Below are 17617 nucleotides of genomic sequence, written 5' to 3' on the forward strand. Positions count from 1 at the left end.
TGCACAGCAGCAGTGTGTACCACCTACAAGATGCACTGCAGGAACTCACCAAGGCTCCTTAGAAACCCAAGACCACCTTCCAAACCCACGACCACTACTATATAGAAGGACAAGGGCAGCAGATGCATGGTAACATCATCACCTGAAGTTCCCCTCCAAGCCACTCACCATCCTGACTTGGAAATATATTGCCGTTCCCTCACTGTCATTGGGTCAAAATCCTGGAACTCCCTCCGTAACAGCACTGTGGGTGCACATACATCACATGAATTGCTCCCCCATCCCACCCACCCACCACCGATCTCAAGCAGAGAGCGTCGGACGCTAGGCACCTATCTCCTCACTAACTGGAGTCCCCGAATCCGACTTCTATGGAGCATGTCTGTTTCGCACTTATTCTGGATGTATGAACATGGTGGTAAAGGGGGAAGTGCCAGGAAAGTTGGGGGTGCAGCTCATTAAGTCAATTTAAATGCATGCAAATGCATTTAAATGGCCTCCGCATCCATTTTGGACACGGTCCCGATTGCGGCCATTTTCAGGCCTTGGTAAAGGGGGAACTGGCACAGAGGCAGGCACGGATCGTGCTACTCACCTCACATCTGACTTTATCAAGTTTTCATGCTTGAAAACGGGCGCAACGCAATGATAAAATCGGGCCCCTTGTGTCAAATGCATACATCAGAACCTGCATAGCATTTAATTCTCCCACAACCTCAGGCACCTGTAAGTAGATATGAGATTTTTCCTATGCCCTCAAAGTTTGTAGGCATGGCACATTGAAAGCAACATGAAATCTTATCTGCGTAGGGATACAATAATAGCCTTACACCTGCTCTCAATGAAAGTACAGTCTTTGGAGAGAGTTCTTTCAGATGGAACCAGAAACATGGGTGCATAGGGAAGAACAGCACAAGTGGACCATTTGGCTCCTTGAGTTATGTCTTTCATGTAGCTTGATCAGGGAGGTTCTTGTTACTGGTTCCCAATTGCTACTTGCCCGCAATAACCCCATATCCCTGGACATCTTTATTATCCTGAAAATTACTTTGGAGTCCACCTCAATGACAATGCCTCACTTGCCCTTTGGGGTGTTGATTATCAACAATTTATGACCCTCCAATTGCAGTGGCACCTACAAATCTCAGTCCTAAATGCCTTTACCATTACTGCGAGGCCATGCTCCTTCATTCTGGACACACCAGCCAAGTTAAACATCTTTCCTGTGCTGTCAGTCTCACTGTAGCCAAAAGCTTTCAGACCCTCAATTTCCTCCATTTAGAAGATCTAAACAGCAGCAATGTCATTCTTAATGTGAATATTCCTACTCTGCATAATAATGGAAGAGGACGAAGACGCGTAGAAGGAACACAGTTTTAGAGGGTAGAAGTCAGCAGCTCAATATATTGGCGTTGCATTTATTGTCTACTGATTTTTACATTCCTATATCAGAAAATGAGCTCTACAAGTAAGATTGGCACAAAAACAGGCATGAATTTAGACTTAATTTCATAATATTTCCAGCATAAGTTGGATCAAGAAAATTCCAACTTATCAATTTCAGTGGCCATCTGAGGGGAATTAGGCATAATACACACATGTAGAGGAATTGCCCTCCTTCTATAATTTACTGATGTTGATGCATAGTAGACTGCCAAATTTATTCAATCAAAACAATTTGGCTCTTACCTTGTAACTTGGTCTGAAGGATCTGAATATGTTCTACCTGTTGCTGATTAGCAAGTTTAAAATTCTGATTTTCAGTTTCAAGCTATGAGCAAAGAGAGGATATTAATGTGATATTAAATCGTACGTGTCACCCTATGTTATAAACACAGAAAATTAAAATAAGAACCAATGGTTTTGACAGAAATGCCTAAATAATCACATTACATAACACGCATCAAACTTCATTCTTCTGAACCACTAAGATTGCAAGTCCAACTATATTTCAGATATGTTTCCAGCAATTGATATAGCCTTCTGAACAAAAAACATTATTGAACATTAGTTCAACTGAAATATCACATAAATTGCATACAATTTTCATTATTGTGAAGCGATATAAACTTCTTGGGAAAATTTGTGTTCAATAGAATTAAATTTCAATCTTATAAATGAACAGTTCAATGCAGCTTGGAATACATTTTTCAAAGCAAAGAAACTTAAAAAAAATTGCAAACATGCTTCGCAGGTCAAAAATTCCAAAAAGAAAAAAAAACAACTTCAATAGCACAAATAATTCAATATGTGGCGCCTGTTTGTCCTATAATTATGCAACAAAACTCAGGTACCTCCTGAAGTTTCATTGTCACCCAATCCTTGATTTTTGCTGCTTTCTCTTCTATTATTTTGGCCTCCTGTATTCGAAGGTGCTTCTGAAACCCAAAAACTAACTATTAGCCTTCTGTAAATATGTGAACATTGTCAATAGAACAAAACACATCGATAAAAGGTAAGTAAAGATAAAACAGAAAGCCGCAGAAATGGACATGGATTATTTTGTATGAACATACACAAGGGAGTACTAGCTAAATGTTTGTGGGCATAATGAAATCATCAGTTGACATCCTTTTCATATAATGTATGGTGGTATTGGTCTCTTGTAATATCTTTAGAAAATGCTATATTATTCTATACAAATCTATGTAATGACTGTTTAGAGTAGAAAATATTAAGTGGAAATATGTTTGTTGAGAATGTATTGAAGTAGAAAAGCACACTGTATACATGGATGCTTACTTGCACTTTAATCAAATTGAAATGTATTTCACTAACATCATAAATGTTCCAGTTCTAGCTTTTTGAACTTAAGTTGGTAACTCAAATAGTACTGTTTCTTATCCATGTCCATTGGTGAGAATGGAACAACTGTACAGAGCAACACACATCTTTTACTAATTTATAAAACTGAGGAAATCTGCATCAATGTTGATTTTGCCAAAGGAACATGAGCTAGGAACCACTGGAATTTTGACCTACATGCCATATACTCCTTAGCATAAAATGAAGGTAGACTAGGAAGCAGTTTCGCTTATCTATCTTTAATTATGTTGAAGAGCATGCACAAGAGAAATAGATATTTATCAGCACAGGCTTGTTCACACCCCAAGGTTCCAGACCTAGGACTGGGTGGGTTAATGAATTGTGAAGTTATTTATCTCCCTTGCACTAGACTACTTTTGGTGTAATATATTTAAACTTAATTTGAGCAGTTGTGCTTCAGAATTCAATTTGACGTCATTGCACATCCCTGCCACCTGGACCTGTATTTGGGTGTTACAATTAGCCTTCAAGCCTCTGTGCTAGCGAGGGGAAAATCAATCAAGGTTAATAAATGGGTTAACTGAAGTGCCACAATCAATTCTCTAAGCCTATACAACCATCTAAATCCTTGGATCAAGAACTCAATTGTATGCTTGATGGTCAACATGGTATCCCATGGCTCTAGTTTGTACCTCATTTCTACAGGCATGATGCATGATGGAGGGGTGTCGTGTGCTATATGTGGTGAGGTGGCCTTTGACTCCTTGCAACAATCCTCTTAGTTTTGTGGCATAGTGTGCAGAGATGGTTTCCTGGAGCAGAATGAAGGTAATGTGACAGTTGCCTGGAAACTTAGCACAGACAGACCTGCTTTATTCTGTGGTAGTGATCACTGACCAGCTGTTTAATGATAGAATAAAATCCTTTCCTGCTTACAAACTCTCCTGGCTGGGATGCTGATGTTCTAATGACAATGTACGTACTGTCTATGACTCCCGGCACACAAGGGAAGCTAACCATTACAGACATTTCCAGGGCTTTTTCATTCTGATTGCTAGGTTTTATTGGGAAAATACTCTACTGACAGGCGCTGGTAAATTAGTAACCTGTTTGATGACCTGTAGATTAAGGGATTTGAGAATAGCATTCTGAAATAGATAGGAGGGGATTTTGACTGTCAGGCAAAATATGACCACCTCACCCAGCAGGATGTATGTCTTCTTGCAGGTGGCTGCATTGTGCAGTGACAACCTGTCTGGAGAAATCCATATTTCTCATGTAGTAATCCTAAAACAAATACAGATACCTTCTCTGTATCTCTGTAACCTGATGTTGTCAGATTTTCTTCGAACAACAGCTTCCCCACCTCACGCATGCTGTCTCCCAAGCCAAATTTCTGTGCTTTGTGTAACCCAATCACCAAGACCCTCCATTCATCACAACATTTCTGCAGCTACTGATTTGCTGAACTGTGCCCTCCCTCCCAGCTTTGATGCCCTAATCACAAAAAAAACATTATTCCCTCTCACCCTAAACATAACCGAATCTTTTTTAAAAAATCTTTCATGGGATGTGGACATCACTGGTAAGACCATCATTTGTTCGTCCATCCCTAATTGCCCTTGAGAAGGCTCTGCTCCCTTAAGTCTAAGGGATGCAGACTTGAAGGATATGGCTGACAACTGTTTTAACCACGATCTGATCTGTGTTACACGCCTGATCTGGCTAGACCACATAAAGCATCACATGGCCTTGCTTGTGCCTGGTGAAACCACTCAGTATTCCAGTATCAACTCTGAATGCAAAGATAACACTGGTTTCTTTTCTCTACTGTAAATTGTCTTCTTAATCCCTTGTCACCTCGACCTTCAGCTCCAACAATAACTGTGAAGAGCTCATGGATTGTTATGAAGATTTGGAGAGCATCTAATCAGCTGCCTCTCTCACTGCCCTCCCTTCCCCTACACCTCTCGGCCAAATTTGCTCTGAAGCTCCCCATTGCCTAGCCCAAAACTTATATCTTTATGTAGTTTTTCTCCAATCTTCCCTCATTTTCTCTGAGCTCATCTTACCCACGAGACACACCTCCTGCTACATCAATCTTATTTACATTGAATGATTAACCACCAATCGACCCCTTCTGGTCCATGTTATGTTACTATATTAACAGTTCTCTTTGTTCAAATTCTGTCTCTCTCCTTTAAATCTGTCACAATCACATTCTTCTTCAAAAAGCCTGGACCTCATTGCCCTTGCAAATTAATGCCCATCTCCAACCTCTCATTCCTTTTCAAGGTCCTTGAGTGTGCTGTCACCTCCCAAATCTGGATCTGGACAATTCACAACTACTGTGCCTTGACAATGAAATGAGCTTTTAACCATATATTCGTGTAATAACTGAGACCACCTTTTATCATCTACATAATATCTCCTGACTTTGTTCCTCCTTTAGATCATTTGCTGCTGACACCTTCATTACTAATCTTGTTATCTCTATATTATTCCAATGCACTGCTTTGCCTCTCACATTCTACCTTAAGTATCATAGAATCCCTACAGTACAGAAGGAGGGCATTCAGCCCATCAAGTCTGTACCGACCATAATCTCACCCAGGCCCTATTCCTATAACCCCACACATTTACCCTAATCCCCCTGACACTAGGATCAAGTTAGCATGGCCAATCAACTTAACCCACACATCTTTGGACTATGGGAGGAAACCGGAGCACCCGGAAGAAACCCATGCAGACACAGGGAGAATGTGCAAACTCCACACAGACTGATCTGAGGCCAGAATTGAACCTGCGTCCCTGGCGCAGTGAGGCAGCAGTGCTAACCGCTGCGCCACCATTCCACACCTTCGACATGAGGCCACCCAAAACTTTACTGCCTGTTGTTAATTGCACCAAGTCCTGTTCACCTATCATCCCTAGGTGATTTACATTGCATCCCAGTCAAGCAAGTCTCGATTTTAAAATCATCATCCTTGTTTTCAAATGCCTCTCCCCATCTCTGTAATCTTCTCCAGCTTTCTGAGATATTTGCACTCATCTAAATCTAGTATTCCCAACTTTAAGCAGTCATTGGTGGCCATTCCTTCAACTGCATAGACCCTAGATTCTGAAATTCTCTCTCTAGCTTTCGGTCATCTGACCTAATCTCCCTATGTGGCTGTGTGTTATATTTTGTTTTATAATGCTCCTGCAAAGTGCCTTGGAATATTTTATGTTAAAAAATGGTATGGTAATATAGGTTGTATGATTGAGTGTAGAGAAAATAACAGCACAATTGAAAGAAGATACACACTGCTGTATTTGAATATATCAAATCAAAATTAATTTCTTTTAAGTACAACTTCATATTTAAGCAATGCTCATTTCTGCCTGACTGAGGAACAACCTACCCAAATAGAACTTGAAATAATATCTGTGATAGCTAACCTGCTCATCAAGCTGCAGCTCTAAACGTTGTATTATATCGTCTTTTTCTAGTATAAGGGTTTCCAACTCTTGACAGCTCTTGTACAACTTATTCTCCGAATCACCAGTCTGGATGTTGGCTGCTTTTAGCTTCTCCTCCATAACACAAACCTAGGAGCACAAAAAAATGCTGATGAGAGATGTAATAATATTCTTTATAAAACAAAATGACAAAACAGCCAATATCTGCTTGAACACTAGTGAAGGAAGTTTGGCTCCTCCTGCCAACTCTTGGTGAAATTCTATGTTAAATGAGAGATTTCACATCGGATTCCAAATTCCAGTGACATTGCAGTTGTATAGTCATTTCCTGGCATTTGGATGCACCATAGCTTCAGTGCCAAAGTAAAATCCAGACAGTGACTTTCCTGAATGAAATCATCATGTTCTAAGAATCACTTGGTTCAACTGCTTAGCAATAGTTTCCATTTGTAATCAGCTGCGAAGCAAACATGTGCAGAAGTCATTTGTTAATCATCACTTCCAGTTCTTTTACTAATTTTTCTGTATCTATTTCTAATGCATCCTTATCATGGCATCAATTTATACAGGAAAATGATTAATTTCCTGAAGACAAATTCAAATCTTTAACAAAAGACATTAAAAAATCTAAAAATTCTCTTGTAACCTCTTCTAGATACAAATGATGATGGCCACAATTTTCTCTTCCACTTTTGATTTTCACTCTCCTGCTTCACTTTGTTTCTCTCACTTTCCTTCAATTGTACTTCTCTTTCCCTTCTTCTCCCTTCTGTTAATTTTGGTTTTCATCTGAACTATTTTCTCTTTTTTTCTCTCCAGTGAGCAGACTGATAAACGTCAATCCTGGACATCAGGCTGGTGAAAAAGGATACCAAATAGTGCAAGAACCATCATGTAGTGAATCCTGAGAACTGTAATCTTTTAAATCAAATATGAACATTTGCATATGGCCTACTGGTTTAACTTACTGTCTTACATCGGGCTCCCAAGCATGGGAAATTAGCTGGTTTGGCTGGGGAATCTGATATACATAGCCAGATTTCAATGCTTCCAGAATGCATCCATGTAAAATATTTTGGTCGCAATTTTTTAATTGGGGAAAAGATTGAAATTGTGCATTATGTTTGATTAATAATAAAAGTAAAAACTAACCAATCAGGAAGGAGAGAAACAGAGACTTAATTGATGGAAATGACTTTGAACATGCTACCATCTTTCAGAAATGGTGTAAATTGAATGCTCTGCAGATCAACGTAGATAAAACCAAACAGCTACTTTTATATAGTAATGGCTTACATACGCGTGAACCTCTGTCTTAATGACTGACTCATAGAGGTTGTAAAATGTTTCAAGTATCTGGAAGCATATATAGACCAGAAACTAAGTTTCACAGGGAATACTGACTGTATTTTTAAAAAGGCTAGCCAGCATCTGTTTTAGATCAGAAAACTGAAAGGATTTGGAGTGATTCAAGCGTCTTATGGAGGGTATACAAAAGTCTGATAGAGAGCATCCTAACATTGAGCATGACAGTCTGTAAAATCATTGGTAGACAGCAGACACAGCTCGATAACCTATTTAACAGGAAATTTCAGGCTGTGCTTGGTGATCCTCTCACTCCTTATTTCCCCAATTTGAAAGGCTCTCCCTGGGCCGGTGCTTTAGAATGCCTACTGGCAGGAAAAATCGGTTCAAGAGGTCTTTTGCTCCGAGTGCTATATGCTTATTAAATAACAACGTAAACTCAACCCGCTGTTTTTATTTATTCAACTGTAATAAATGCTTAATGTAAGATTACAATGTGTTATGTTTGTGTGGCATGGATGTATATGTGTTATATATGTACAAATGTATGAATATAAGTATACACAAAGTATTCACTGTTTATATGTTATACTAGAAATGAAGGCAAAGACAAATTTCTACTTTTGCATGGACAATAAAGTTCTATTCTGTTCTACTCAACCAATGAATAGGAAAAAATCAACTGGCATCTCAATGTAAATTACATACTTGATGGTCACGATGTATAAGAAGCGATAAAAAATATTAGCTTTCAATAATATGCAAACAATTCAAATAACATACAACAAATGCATTTTGTTTGTTTTTTTGAGAAAAATAATAACTACTGCTGAAATATGTGTAATGATCGTTGCCAGGCAAGGTTAAGCAAGAGAAGGAGCACAGAGCAGTAGATTAGGGCAAGCGCTTTCTCATTCTTTGTGGAATCAGGAGGACCAAAAGTACACTTCTGGGCCGTCAAAATTCAAGTCCAGGTCAAACATGTTGAGCTTATGTGAACAGTCTGAATCAAATTGAGATTGTGACAAAGGAGCAGGGTCGGCGATGGATAGCAACGCCTTCAGTCTTCCCAATGTTGGGAACGATTCCAAGATTCAAAGACGAGCAGTGTAATAACATAAAGACAGTGAAATGGTCAGTGGAGGATGGGGTGAGGTAAAGCTGGGTGTCATAAGCATACGTGTAGAATCTGACACTATGGCAAGATTTTCCAGCCCTTCCTGCCAGCGGGATGGAAGGTGACTGGTTCAGGATCAAACTCGGATCAACACTTTTCCAATAGGATACAGCAGGTACAACAGGTGATCAAGAAGGCAAATGGGATGTTGGCCTATATTGCGAGGGGGATAGAATATAAAAGCAGGGATGTCTTGATGCACCTGTACAGGGCATTGGTGAGGCCGCAGCTGGAATACTGTGTGCAGTATTGGTCCCCTTATATGAGGAAGGATATATTGGCATTGGAGGGAGTGCAGAGAAGGTTCACCAGGTTGATACCGGAGATGAGGGGTTTGGATTATGAGGAGAGGCTGAGGAGATTGGGTTTGTACTCGTTGGAGTTTAGAAGGATGAGGGGGGATCTTATGGAGACTTATAAGATAATGCGGGGGCTGGATAGGGTGGAGGCGGAGAGATTCTTTCCACTTAGTAAGGAAGTTAAAACTAGAGGACACAGCCTCAAAATAAAGGGGGGTCGGTTTAAGACAGAGTTGAGGAGGAACTTCTTCTCCCAGAAGGTGGTGAATCTCTGGAATTCTCTGCCCACTGAGGTGGTGGAGGCTACCTCGCTGAATATGTTTAAAGCGCGGATGGATGGATTCCTGATCGGTAAGGGAATTAAGGGTTATGGGGATCAGGCGGGTAAGTGGTACTGATCCACGTCAGATCAGCCATGATCTTATTGAATGGCGGGGCAGGCTCGAGGGGCTAGATGGCCTACTCCTGCTCCTATTTCTTATGTTCTTATGTTCTTATATGCATGTTTCCAAAACCTCTGAGAGATTTCTTTGAGTGCTTCAACGAAGTCAACTTTGACTGCATCAGATGGTAGCTGTATGCTTGCATGTTAATGATTTGTTGTGTGAGGATGTGGGGGGGGGGGGAGGATTTTCCCTGGAGTGGGCCGGGAGATTTTAGCAGGGTCGGATTAGCACGATCTGCGCTGCGCGTCCGGCCTTGAGCGCCTCTCCCAGCGCCAGATTTCTGGTGCTGTCCATTCTGCACTGGAAATAGGCGTGGAACTGTATTAGATATGCAGCAGGAGATTTTAATACTATATAAATATAATTAGTGGGCCCGGAACTGAAGTTGATTTCAGCACTGACAGATCGATGCATGCGCAATGGCCCGCTCAGCGCTATGCTGTCGGTCTCTTCAGTGGCAATAGGCTCCGCCCACTGATTTTCAGTATGATTTAAACTAGTGCACTCTGCAGTGCAAAGAATGTGGAAGATTCATTCTGAAACTCCCACTGAAAAACAACAGCGTGGTTTACTTCAGTATTCACGCAAATTCGGCACTTAGAATTTTTTTGGGAGAATCGTCCCCATGACACAACATAACCTACTGTATGCAAGAAAAAAACTTATACACCACCTGCTGGTACGCTTTCTCAGCACGACGGTTGGCATCAATTACTTGCCTCTCCAATTGTTGCATCTGAAAAGCAGAAAACAGTACATTAATATGAAGGTAGCTACAGCATGAATTTCATTGGTGCAATTTAAAATTGCATTGAAACCTTTGTGGTTGATGCCCAAGAGAAAATAAAGGATACTGTTGTGAGAGTTGAGAAAGGAAACTAGACTAATCCAATGCTATAATAAAAAAAAGTAGAAGCAGTATGTTTCAGGATACCTTTCAAGGACCTAAATCAGTGCGACCACAGCGTATGTGTTATATGCAGTTGTGTACTGGCAATTCAGTATGCATACGTCAAGAATTATTAATAACTGCTTGCAAAATAGTATTTGTAAGATACTATTCTACTTTTGAAATTAAGACATGTAAAAAAAATTGAAGCCTGCATTTTACGATAACACTGAAGGCCCACTCCATAGATTAGCAGCATACGTGTCAGCTTTGCAAGTTTCATTGCAATACAAATGAGGCAGAGCTACTCACTCCCACTGCATGGACTATCACTTCTAGGAATGCTCTTTTCCTTCTGTGCTATCAGATGTACAGCATTGCTGGTGCTAAGCAAGGACTGTGCTCTGAAATCCATTGCATAAAATAATTGAGCGAATTCTATGGCACTGCAAGGTGATGTACAGAATTGCTTCCCATTACAGTAGCTGGGTGAAATACAAACTGGCCAATAAACTAGAATACAAGGAAATTATAATGCACTTTGCAACACTGAGGATCAATGAAGGACTTCTCTAATTATGATGCTGGAGTGGAAAATGTGATATTAGAGCTAATTTAAAATGATTTTCTTGGGCTACAAAAACACCAGATGAATTATTTACACCCCCAACCCAAAGCTCTGAATTTGATTAAGAATTTCACTAGTGAGCAATTGCAATTCATTTATAAGTTGGCAGATTCAAGAAACAATAAGACAGTATTGAAAAAGCGAAATGTTCAACATTTCTGTTATGCAATTAACTTGAATAATATGTCCTCAATGAATACATTGAGGACATCAGATTTGTGTCACCAGAATGTGTTGTCTTCATCAAAACATGTTTAGACAGCTGTTGCAAAGTCACTGGAGGCCACATCTGTGCAACATTTAGTTTCATGGCCAACAATTTAGAAAACATAAATAACACCACCCACTGAATCTGCCTTAGTTTGTTAGCATGCACACATCAGATTCTTAGAACGCAATGCTTCTAATGGTTTGCTAAAATGAAAAGTTTGTTTTCAGCACTTTGCACACAGACAATACCTTTTAAAGAATAGAGTCTAACCATCAAATACCTATTGTTGAAATTCAAACTATTAAACAGAACTATAATTAACTTTCACATAATATAGAAAGCAAATTGTGATTTGTGGTGCCATTTACCCTACACAAATGCATTTAATTTGGTCCAATTGGGAATAATAGGCTGGACTTTGTGGTCACTGGCAAAGCAATAATAGCACTTTCCGCTGACTTTGAAGAAAGCCCACAAAGATTTAGGAATTTCCATGGCACAGATTCTCTTTTCCTGATGCCAGTTTGAATTTATCTCCAAGTCAAATGGGGTCTTCAAGCATCCACCAACAATGATTCCATTAAACAGCCAATCAGATTGAAGTAATCTCACAGCTTGCAAGCCAAGAAATAAAAATCATTGCATTTCTTCACTTTTAATTAAAAAAATTACAGATATCAAAATAAATGACTGAGACATTTGCGGAGGATTAAGGTAGAAGCAAAAAATGCCATAAACTAATCTTTTCCAAAACAGAAGTTGAAATTACTTATAAAAGAGGAATTTGACATTCAACAAATATAAAATTAATCTTTCAGGACCAATGAGACGGTTTATCACAATTGCTTGTTGAGTATCATTACACAGAAGTTTTCCCCTTTGGAGAAGGTGGAAGGTGGAAGATAGAGAGGAACGTGCTGAAATGACAATCACTGGGGAAATAGTATTGAGCAAACCAATGGAGCTGTGAGGTGACAAGTCTTTGGGTTCAGATAGACTTCATCCTCGAGTCTTAAAAGAGATAGCTACTGAGGTAGTAGATGCTTTGGTGTTAATTTTCCAAAATTCCCTCAATTCTGAAAAGGTTCCACCAGCCTGGAAAGTAACAAATGTAACCCCTTGAAGAGGGATAATAAGATTAGTGAGGTTTTCAACCAGTAGACATCAAAGGCACTGACAGATCTAGCACCTTTCAGTTAATTGATTTTAAAAATAAGCTAACAAGAAGCAATTTAAACATGAGATGCAGTAATTAATTCAAACAAGTGATTATAATTGTGAAATACGTATGCCGATATTTTAAATGTATTATCACTGATTTTAAGGAATATTGTTCACTTTGGTCAAAAAGCATTTTATCACAAGACATCATGGGAAAAGTCATTAGGGCGAAGCCATATTTCAAGAGAATATTTTAGCCTTGGAAATATGCAAGTTTTATCAGTTAAAGTTTCGGATGGAAGAACAGTCAGAACACTTAATCACATTTGATGACTAGGACTAATTTGCTGACCAGACGAGATGGACTGGTGCCCAGATGTGGTGTCATGAGTCTGTCTGGTTAGACAATGAACTTTAAGGGAACCCATGAGAACATTAATTTGAACTTTGGGCTAATTGTCTTAGGTTTCTAGGCAACCAGGGTATGGAGGTCAGCCAAGAAAGGAGTTAGCTTCCAGATTTCACGGATTAATAAAATACTGTTATGTTGAGGAGTGGAATGTGATTGGCCAAAGTATTTGACAGGTATTATTGTTGATTTGTGTATCTTGAAGATGATTGATTTAAAGTTATTGTAAGCTGGGAATGGCTGATAAGAAAAATCTATAATTGATCTGTTTTTTTGAGTGTATTGTTAGATTCATTGGAGAGTTTCTGTCGCTCTATGCCAGAGCCAATTAATCCTTTGACGATCTCCTTGCAGCTACTGGTTTGAATAAAGTTATGTCTTTAGTTCAGAAACACTGGCTTCGTGAGTCTCATACTGTCTAAGTTTTCCTGACAGTACTGGTGACCTCGGATACCCCACCAACACCCCTCTATTCAAGAAGGGAGCGAAGCAAATAATTGGAAACTATAGACCAGTTTGACGTCTGTCATGGGAAAGGTGTTGGAATAGATCAACAAAGAGATTATAACTGGGTGCTTAGAAAAACTCAAGGTAATCGGGAAAAGTCAGCATGATTTTATGAAAGGGAAATCAAGTTTAACTAATTTATTAGAGTTCTTTGAAACAGTAACTTGTGCTGTGGTTAGATGGAAGCATATAGATGTACTGTACTTGGATTTCCAAAAAGCACTTGGTAAGGTGCCATATCAAAGGTTATTGCAAAAAATAAAAGATCATGGTGTATCTGTGGCAACTTCACATTTTCCCATTTATACTCCATCTGCCAGATTTTTGTCCATTCACTCAACTTATTTAAATCCATCTGCAAACTATTTGTCTTCTTCATAACATCCATCCCTCCTATCTTTGTGTCGTCTGCAAATTTAGTTCCCATGCCTTTGCTCTCTTATTCATGTAAATTGTAAAAAGTTAAGGCCACAGCACAGATGTCTGCAGGACACCACTTGCTACATCCTGTCAATCAGCCAAAAACCCATTGATTTATGCTCTGTGTGTTTTGCCAGCAATCAATCTTCAATCCAAGCCACACTCCTGTACTGTTGTGAAACTTGGGACAGTGTATCAGCAATATATAAGAATGATAGAGAAATTCTATTATCAATCTCTCCACCACATTCTCCATATTCAATGCGAGGATCAATGAACAAAGGCAAGCATTCTTCTTGAAGTCAGGTCTACGAGAATTCAAGCAAAATCGACTACAATGGACTAGGCATGGGCCAGGATTTTTTAGTCTCATCAGAGTGGAACCTGTCACGGGAGATTTGATATTCCAGCCAAAAGTCCATTGACTTTCAGCAGAGTGGGATGATCTAGTGGTGGGCACGTTCAGGAAATCCCACCCACTGTGTTTGGATGGCCAAGAAGTGTCTCTCCAGCCAGGTCCAAAGAAAATGCCTCAAAGACACCTTGAAGCTCCCCTAGAAGTGAGGAAGCATTGATATTAATTAATAGGAGGAACTTGCTGTCACCATTCAAAATGGTGGCACTTTGTCCATCAAGCTGCAGAATGCCAAGAGTCACAGGCAGAATGACAGCAGGAAAGGAAAGGAAACAAAGGAAATCCTGCACTACAGATACTACTACCTTGTGCGACATTCTAGCTATGCGCTCAAAGATCAGTGATAATCTGAGAATCGGCTTACTCAATCACAAGATGACCAATGGCAGAAATTTGCGACCCTGAATAGACATCATCCTTGAATCAAGGGATAGCCGGTGATTAGCTCTGAGACAATCTTTGAGAAGAGGATTTCTGCCCAGAGGGTCCTTGATCCCAGGCATTTCCCACTGCTGGCCACTTATTGGCACTTACTATGGCAGGTGTTTGCTTTCCAGTGAGTGAGGTAGTCTCAACTGCTTCACTGGAGAATTCCACAGTTTCACAACCCTTTGGGTGAATAAGTTCCTCCTCAACTCAGTCCAAAATCTGCTCCAGCTTATTTTGAGGCTATGCCCCCTCGTTCTCGTTTTACCTCATTGCTTCTATCTTATCTATTCCCTTCATAATATTATATGTTTCTATAAGATCCCCCCTCATTCTTCTGAGTTCCAATGAGTATAGTCCCAGTCTACTCAGTCTCTTCTCATAAGCCAACCCTCTCAACTCCGGAATCAACCTAGTGAATCTCCTCTGCACCCCCTCCGATCCCAGTATATCCTTTCTCAAGTAAGGAGATCAAAACTTTACACAGTACGCCAGGTGTGGCCTCACCAGCACCTGATACAGATGCAACATAATCTACCTGTTTTTAAGCTCCATCCCTCTAGCAATGAAGGATAAAATTCCATTTGTCTTCTTAATTACCTGCTGCAACTGCAAATCAACTTTTTGTGATTCATGCACAAGGTCCCTCCGCAAAGCGACATGCTGCAATCTTCCACCATTTAAATAATAGTCCATTTTGCTGTTATTCCTCAAAAATGGATGACCTCACATTTACCTACTTTGTGCTCCATCCACCAGACCCTTACCCACTCACTTAAACTATCTGTGTCCCTCTGCACACTTTGCCTTACCACTCATCTTAGTGTCATCTGCGAATTTGGACACGCTGCACTTAGTCCCCAACTCAAAATCATGTCAGTGACTTTGTTCAAATTTCAGCGGAGCATTTTGCTAATGGCACCACCAGAGTGGGTCAGATTTCAAAAAATGATTAAGAGTACATGAAAGAGATGGAGAATCTGGTGAAATAGTGTGATGACAATAATCTCTCCCTAAAATGTAAGTAAAACGAAGGAGATAGTCATTGACTTCAGGAAATGTAGTGAAGGATATGCCAGTGTCTACATCAACGCGGATGAAGTGGAAATGGTCGAGAGCTTCAAGTTTCTCGGTGTTCAGATCATCAACAATCTGAATTGATCCCTCCACACCGATGCTATAGTTAAGAAAGCTCACCAACGTCTCTACTTCCTCAGGAGGCTAAGAAAATTCAGCATGTCCGCTACAACTCTCGCCAATTTTTACAGATGCACCATAAAAAACATCCTATCTGGATGTATCACAGCTTGGTATGGCTCCTGCCCTGACCAAGACCGCAAGAAACTACAAAGGATTGTGAACGTAGCCCAGTCCATCTCGCAAACCAGCCTCCCATCCATTGACTCTGCCTACACTTCTTGCTGCCCCGGAAAAGCAGCCAGCATAATCAAGGACCCCACGCACCCTGGATATACTCTCTTCCACCTTTTTCCATCGGGGAAAGGATACAAAAGTCTGAGGTCATGTACCAACCGACTCAAGAACAGCTTCTTCCCTGCTGCCATCAGACTTTTGAATGGACCTATCATAGATTAAGCTGATCTTTCACTTCACCCTACCAGTAACTGCAATGCTATAAACTGCACTCTTTCCTTTCCTTCTCCCCTATGTGCTCTATGAATGGTATGCTTTGTCTGTATAGCACGCAACAAACAATACTTTTCACCGTATCCCAATACATGCGACAATAACAAATCAAATCAAATGTATGGAGATATTCAGCTCCAACTTGTGTTGAGGCTTGTGCAGTGCTTGGAGACCATTCTATCCAACATGGACCAAGCAGGTAGATCCATGCTTGAGTCATGGCTGGCAGCTTTTGGCAGCTGCTATTGCAGCTAACATTATTATTATGGAAGCTCAGATGCTCACAGTCTTAATTCCGAGAGGCCAGTACAGGTGTTTCACAGAGACACGTACCTAGGCCTCAGCCTTTTCCCATATATATTAATGACTTAGGTGAACCGTTAGAGAGTTAGAAACATAGAAAACTACAGCACAAAACAGGCCCTTTGGCCCCACAAGTTGTGCTGAACATATCCCTACCTTTTAGGCCTACCTATAACCCTCCATCCTATTAAGTCCTATGTACTCATCCAGGAGTCTTTTAAAAGACCCTATTGAGTTTGCCTCTACCACCACAGACGGCAGCCGATTCCACTTGCCCACCACCCTCTGTGTGTACTATACTGTTTTGTAACTGGTGTTAACTTAGGAGACACAGTAAGTTGCATTAAGTTACAGAGAAAAGACAGATTAGGTGAGTGAAAAATACTGCGGTAGATATAACTTAATATGGGCAAGGTTTAGGTCATTTTACTTCATCCACTTTGGACAGAAGAAAGACAAAGTGGAATATTTTCCGAATAGAGAGACTGAAGAGAATTATGGAAGAACAAAGGGAATTGAATGGTCAAGTACAGAAAATACCAGAGGCTAGTGCACTGTTAAAACATTCAAAAAAAGACTAATGGAATGTTAGTCTTTATCTTAAGGGCTGAACTACAAAAGAACAGAAGTAACACTTCAGTTCTATAGAACATTGGCTCCCTTGGTCACATGGGAACACTACCACCTGGAAGTTCTCCTCCAAGCCACTCACCATCCTGACTTTGAAATATATCGCTGGACGTTCACTGCTATTGGGTCAAAATCCTGGAATTCCCTCCCTAACATCACTGTGGGTGTACTTACACCATGTGGACTGCACTGGTTCAAGAAGGCAGCTCATCACCATCTCGAGACTAATTAGGAGTGGGCAATAAATGCTGGCACAGCCAGCGATACCTACATCTCATGAATTAATTTAAAAAAAGCATTGTGTTATGTTCAGATTTGGGAATGGCACCTCAAGAAGCTCAATATTGGACTTGGAAAGTGTAGCAGAGTCATCAGAAAGATGAGAGGGTTTAAAAGTTTAAATGATGAGGGCAATTTGCCTGAACATTCCCTTTAGTCTAAAAAATTGAGTGAGCTCGTTGAAATGTTTAAAATAATGAAAAGGATTTGATACAGTAGAAATAGAGATGCTATTTC

The 17617-nt window shown here is 40.1% G+C and overlaps 1 protein-coding gene across 1 annotated transcript in view; it reads right to left on the reverse strand.

Annotated features, from left to right (window-relative positions):
- The window catches only part of plekhh2 (pleckstrin homology domain containing, family H (with MyTH4 domain) member 2), a 120803-nt gene that overhangs the window by 83656 nt on the left and 19530 nt on the right, over nucleotides 1–17617 (reverse strand). The window contains exons 2-5 of the mRNA XM_078229693.1: nucleotides 10129–10191; nucleotides 6208–6357; nucleotides 2295–2378; nucleotides 1690–1771 (exon numbers count right to left, since the gene is read on the reverse strand). Coding sequence (XP_078085819.1) covers nucleotides 1690–1771; nucleotides 2295–2378; nucleotides 6208–6357; nucleotides 10129–10191 — 379 coding nt within the window. The remainder of the gene's footprint in view (nucleotides 1–1689; nucleotides 1772–2294; nucleotides 2379–6207; nucleotides 6358–10128; nucleotides 10192–17617) is intronic.

This window comes from Mustelus asterias, chromosome 15, assembly GCF_964213995.1.
Source record: "Mustelus asterias chromosome 15, sMusAst1.hap1.1, whole genome shotgun sequence".
NCBI classification, from domain to species: domain Eukaryota; kingdom Metazoa; phylum Chordata; class Chondrichthyes; order Carcharhiniformes; family Triakidae; genus Mustelus; species Mustelus asterias.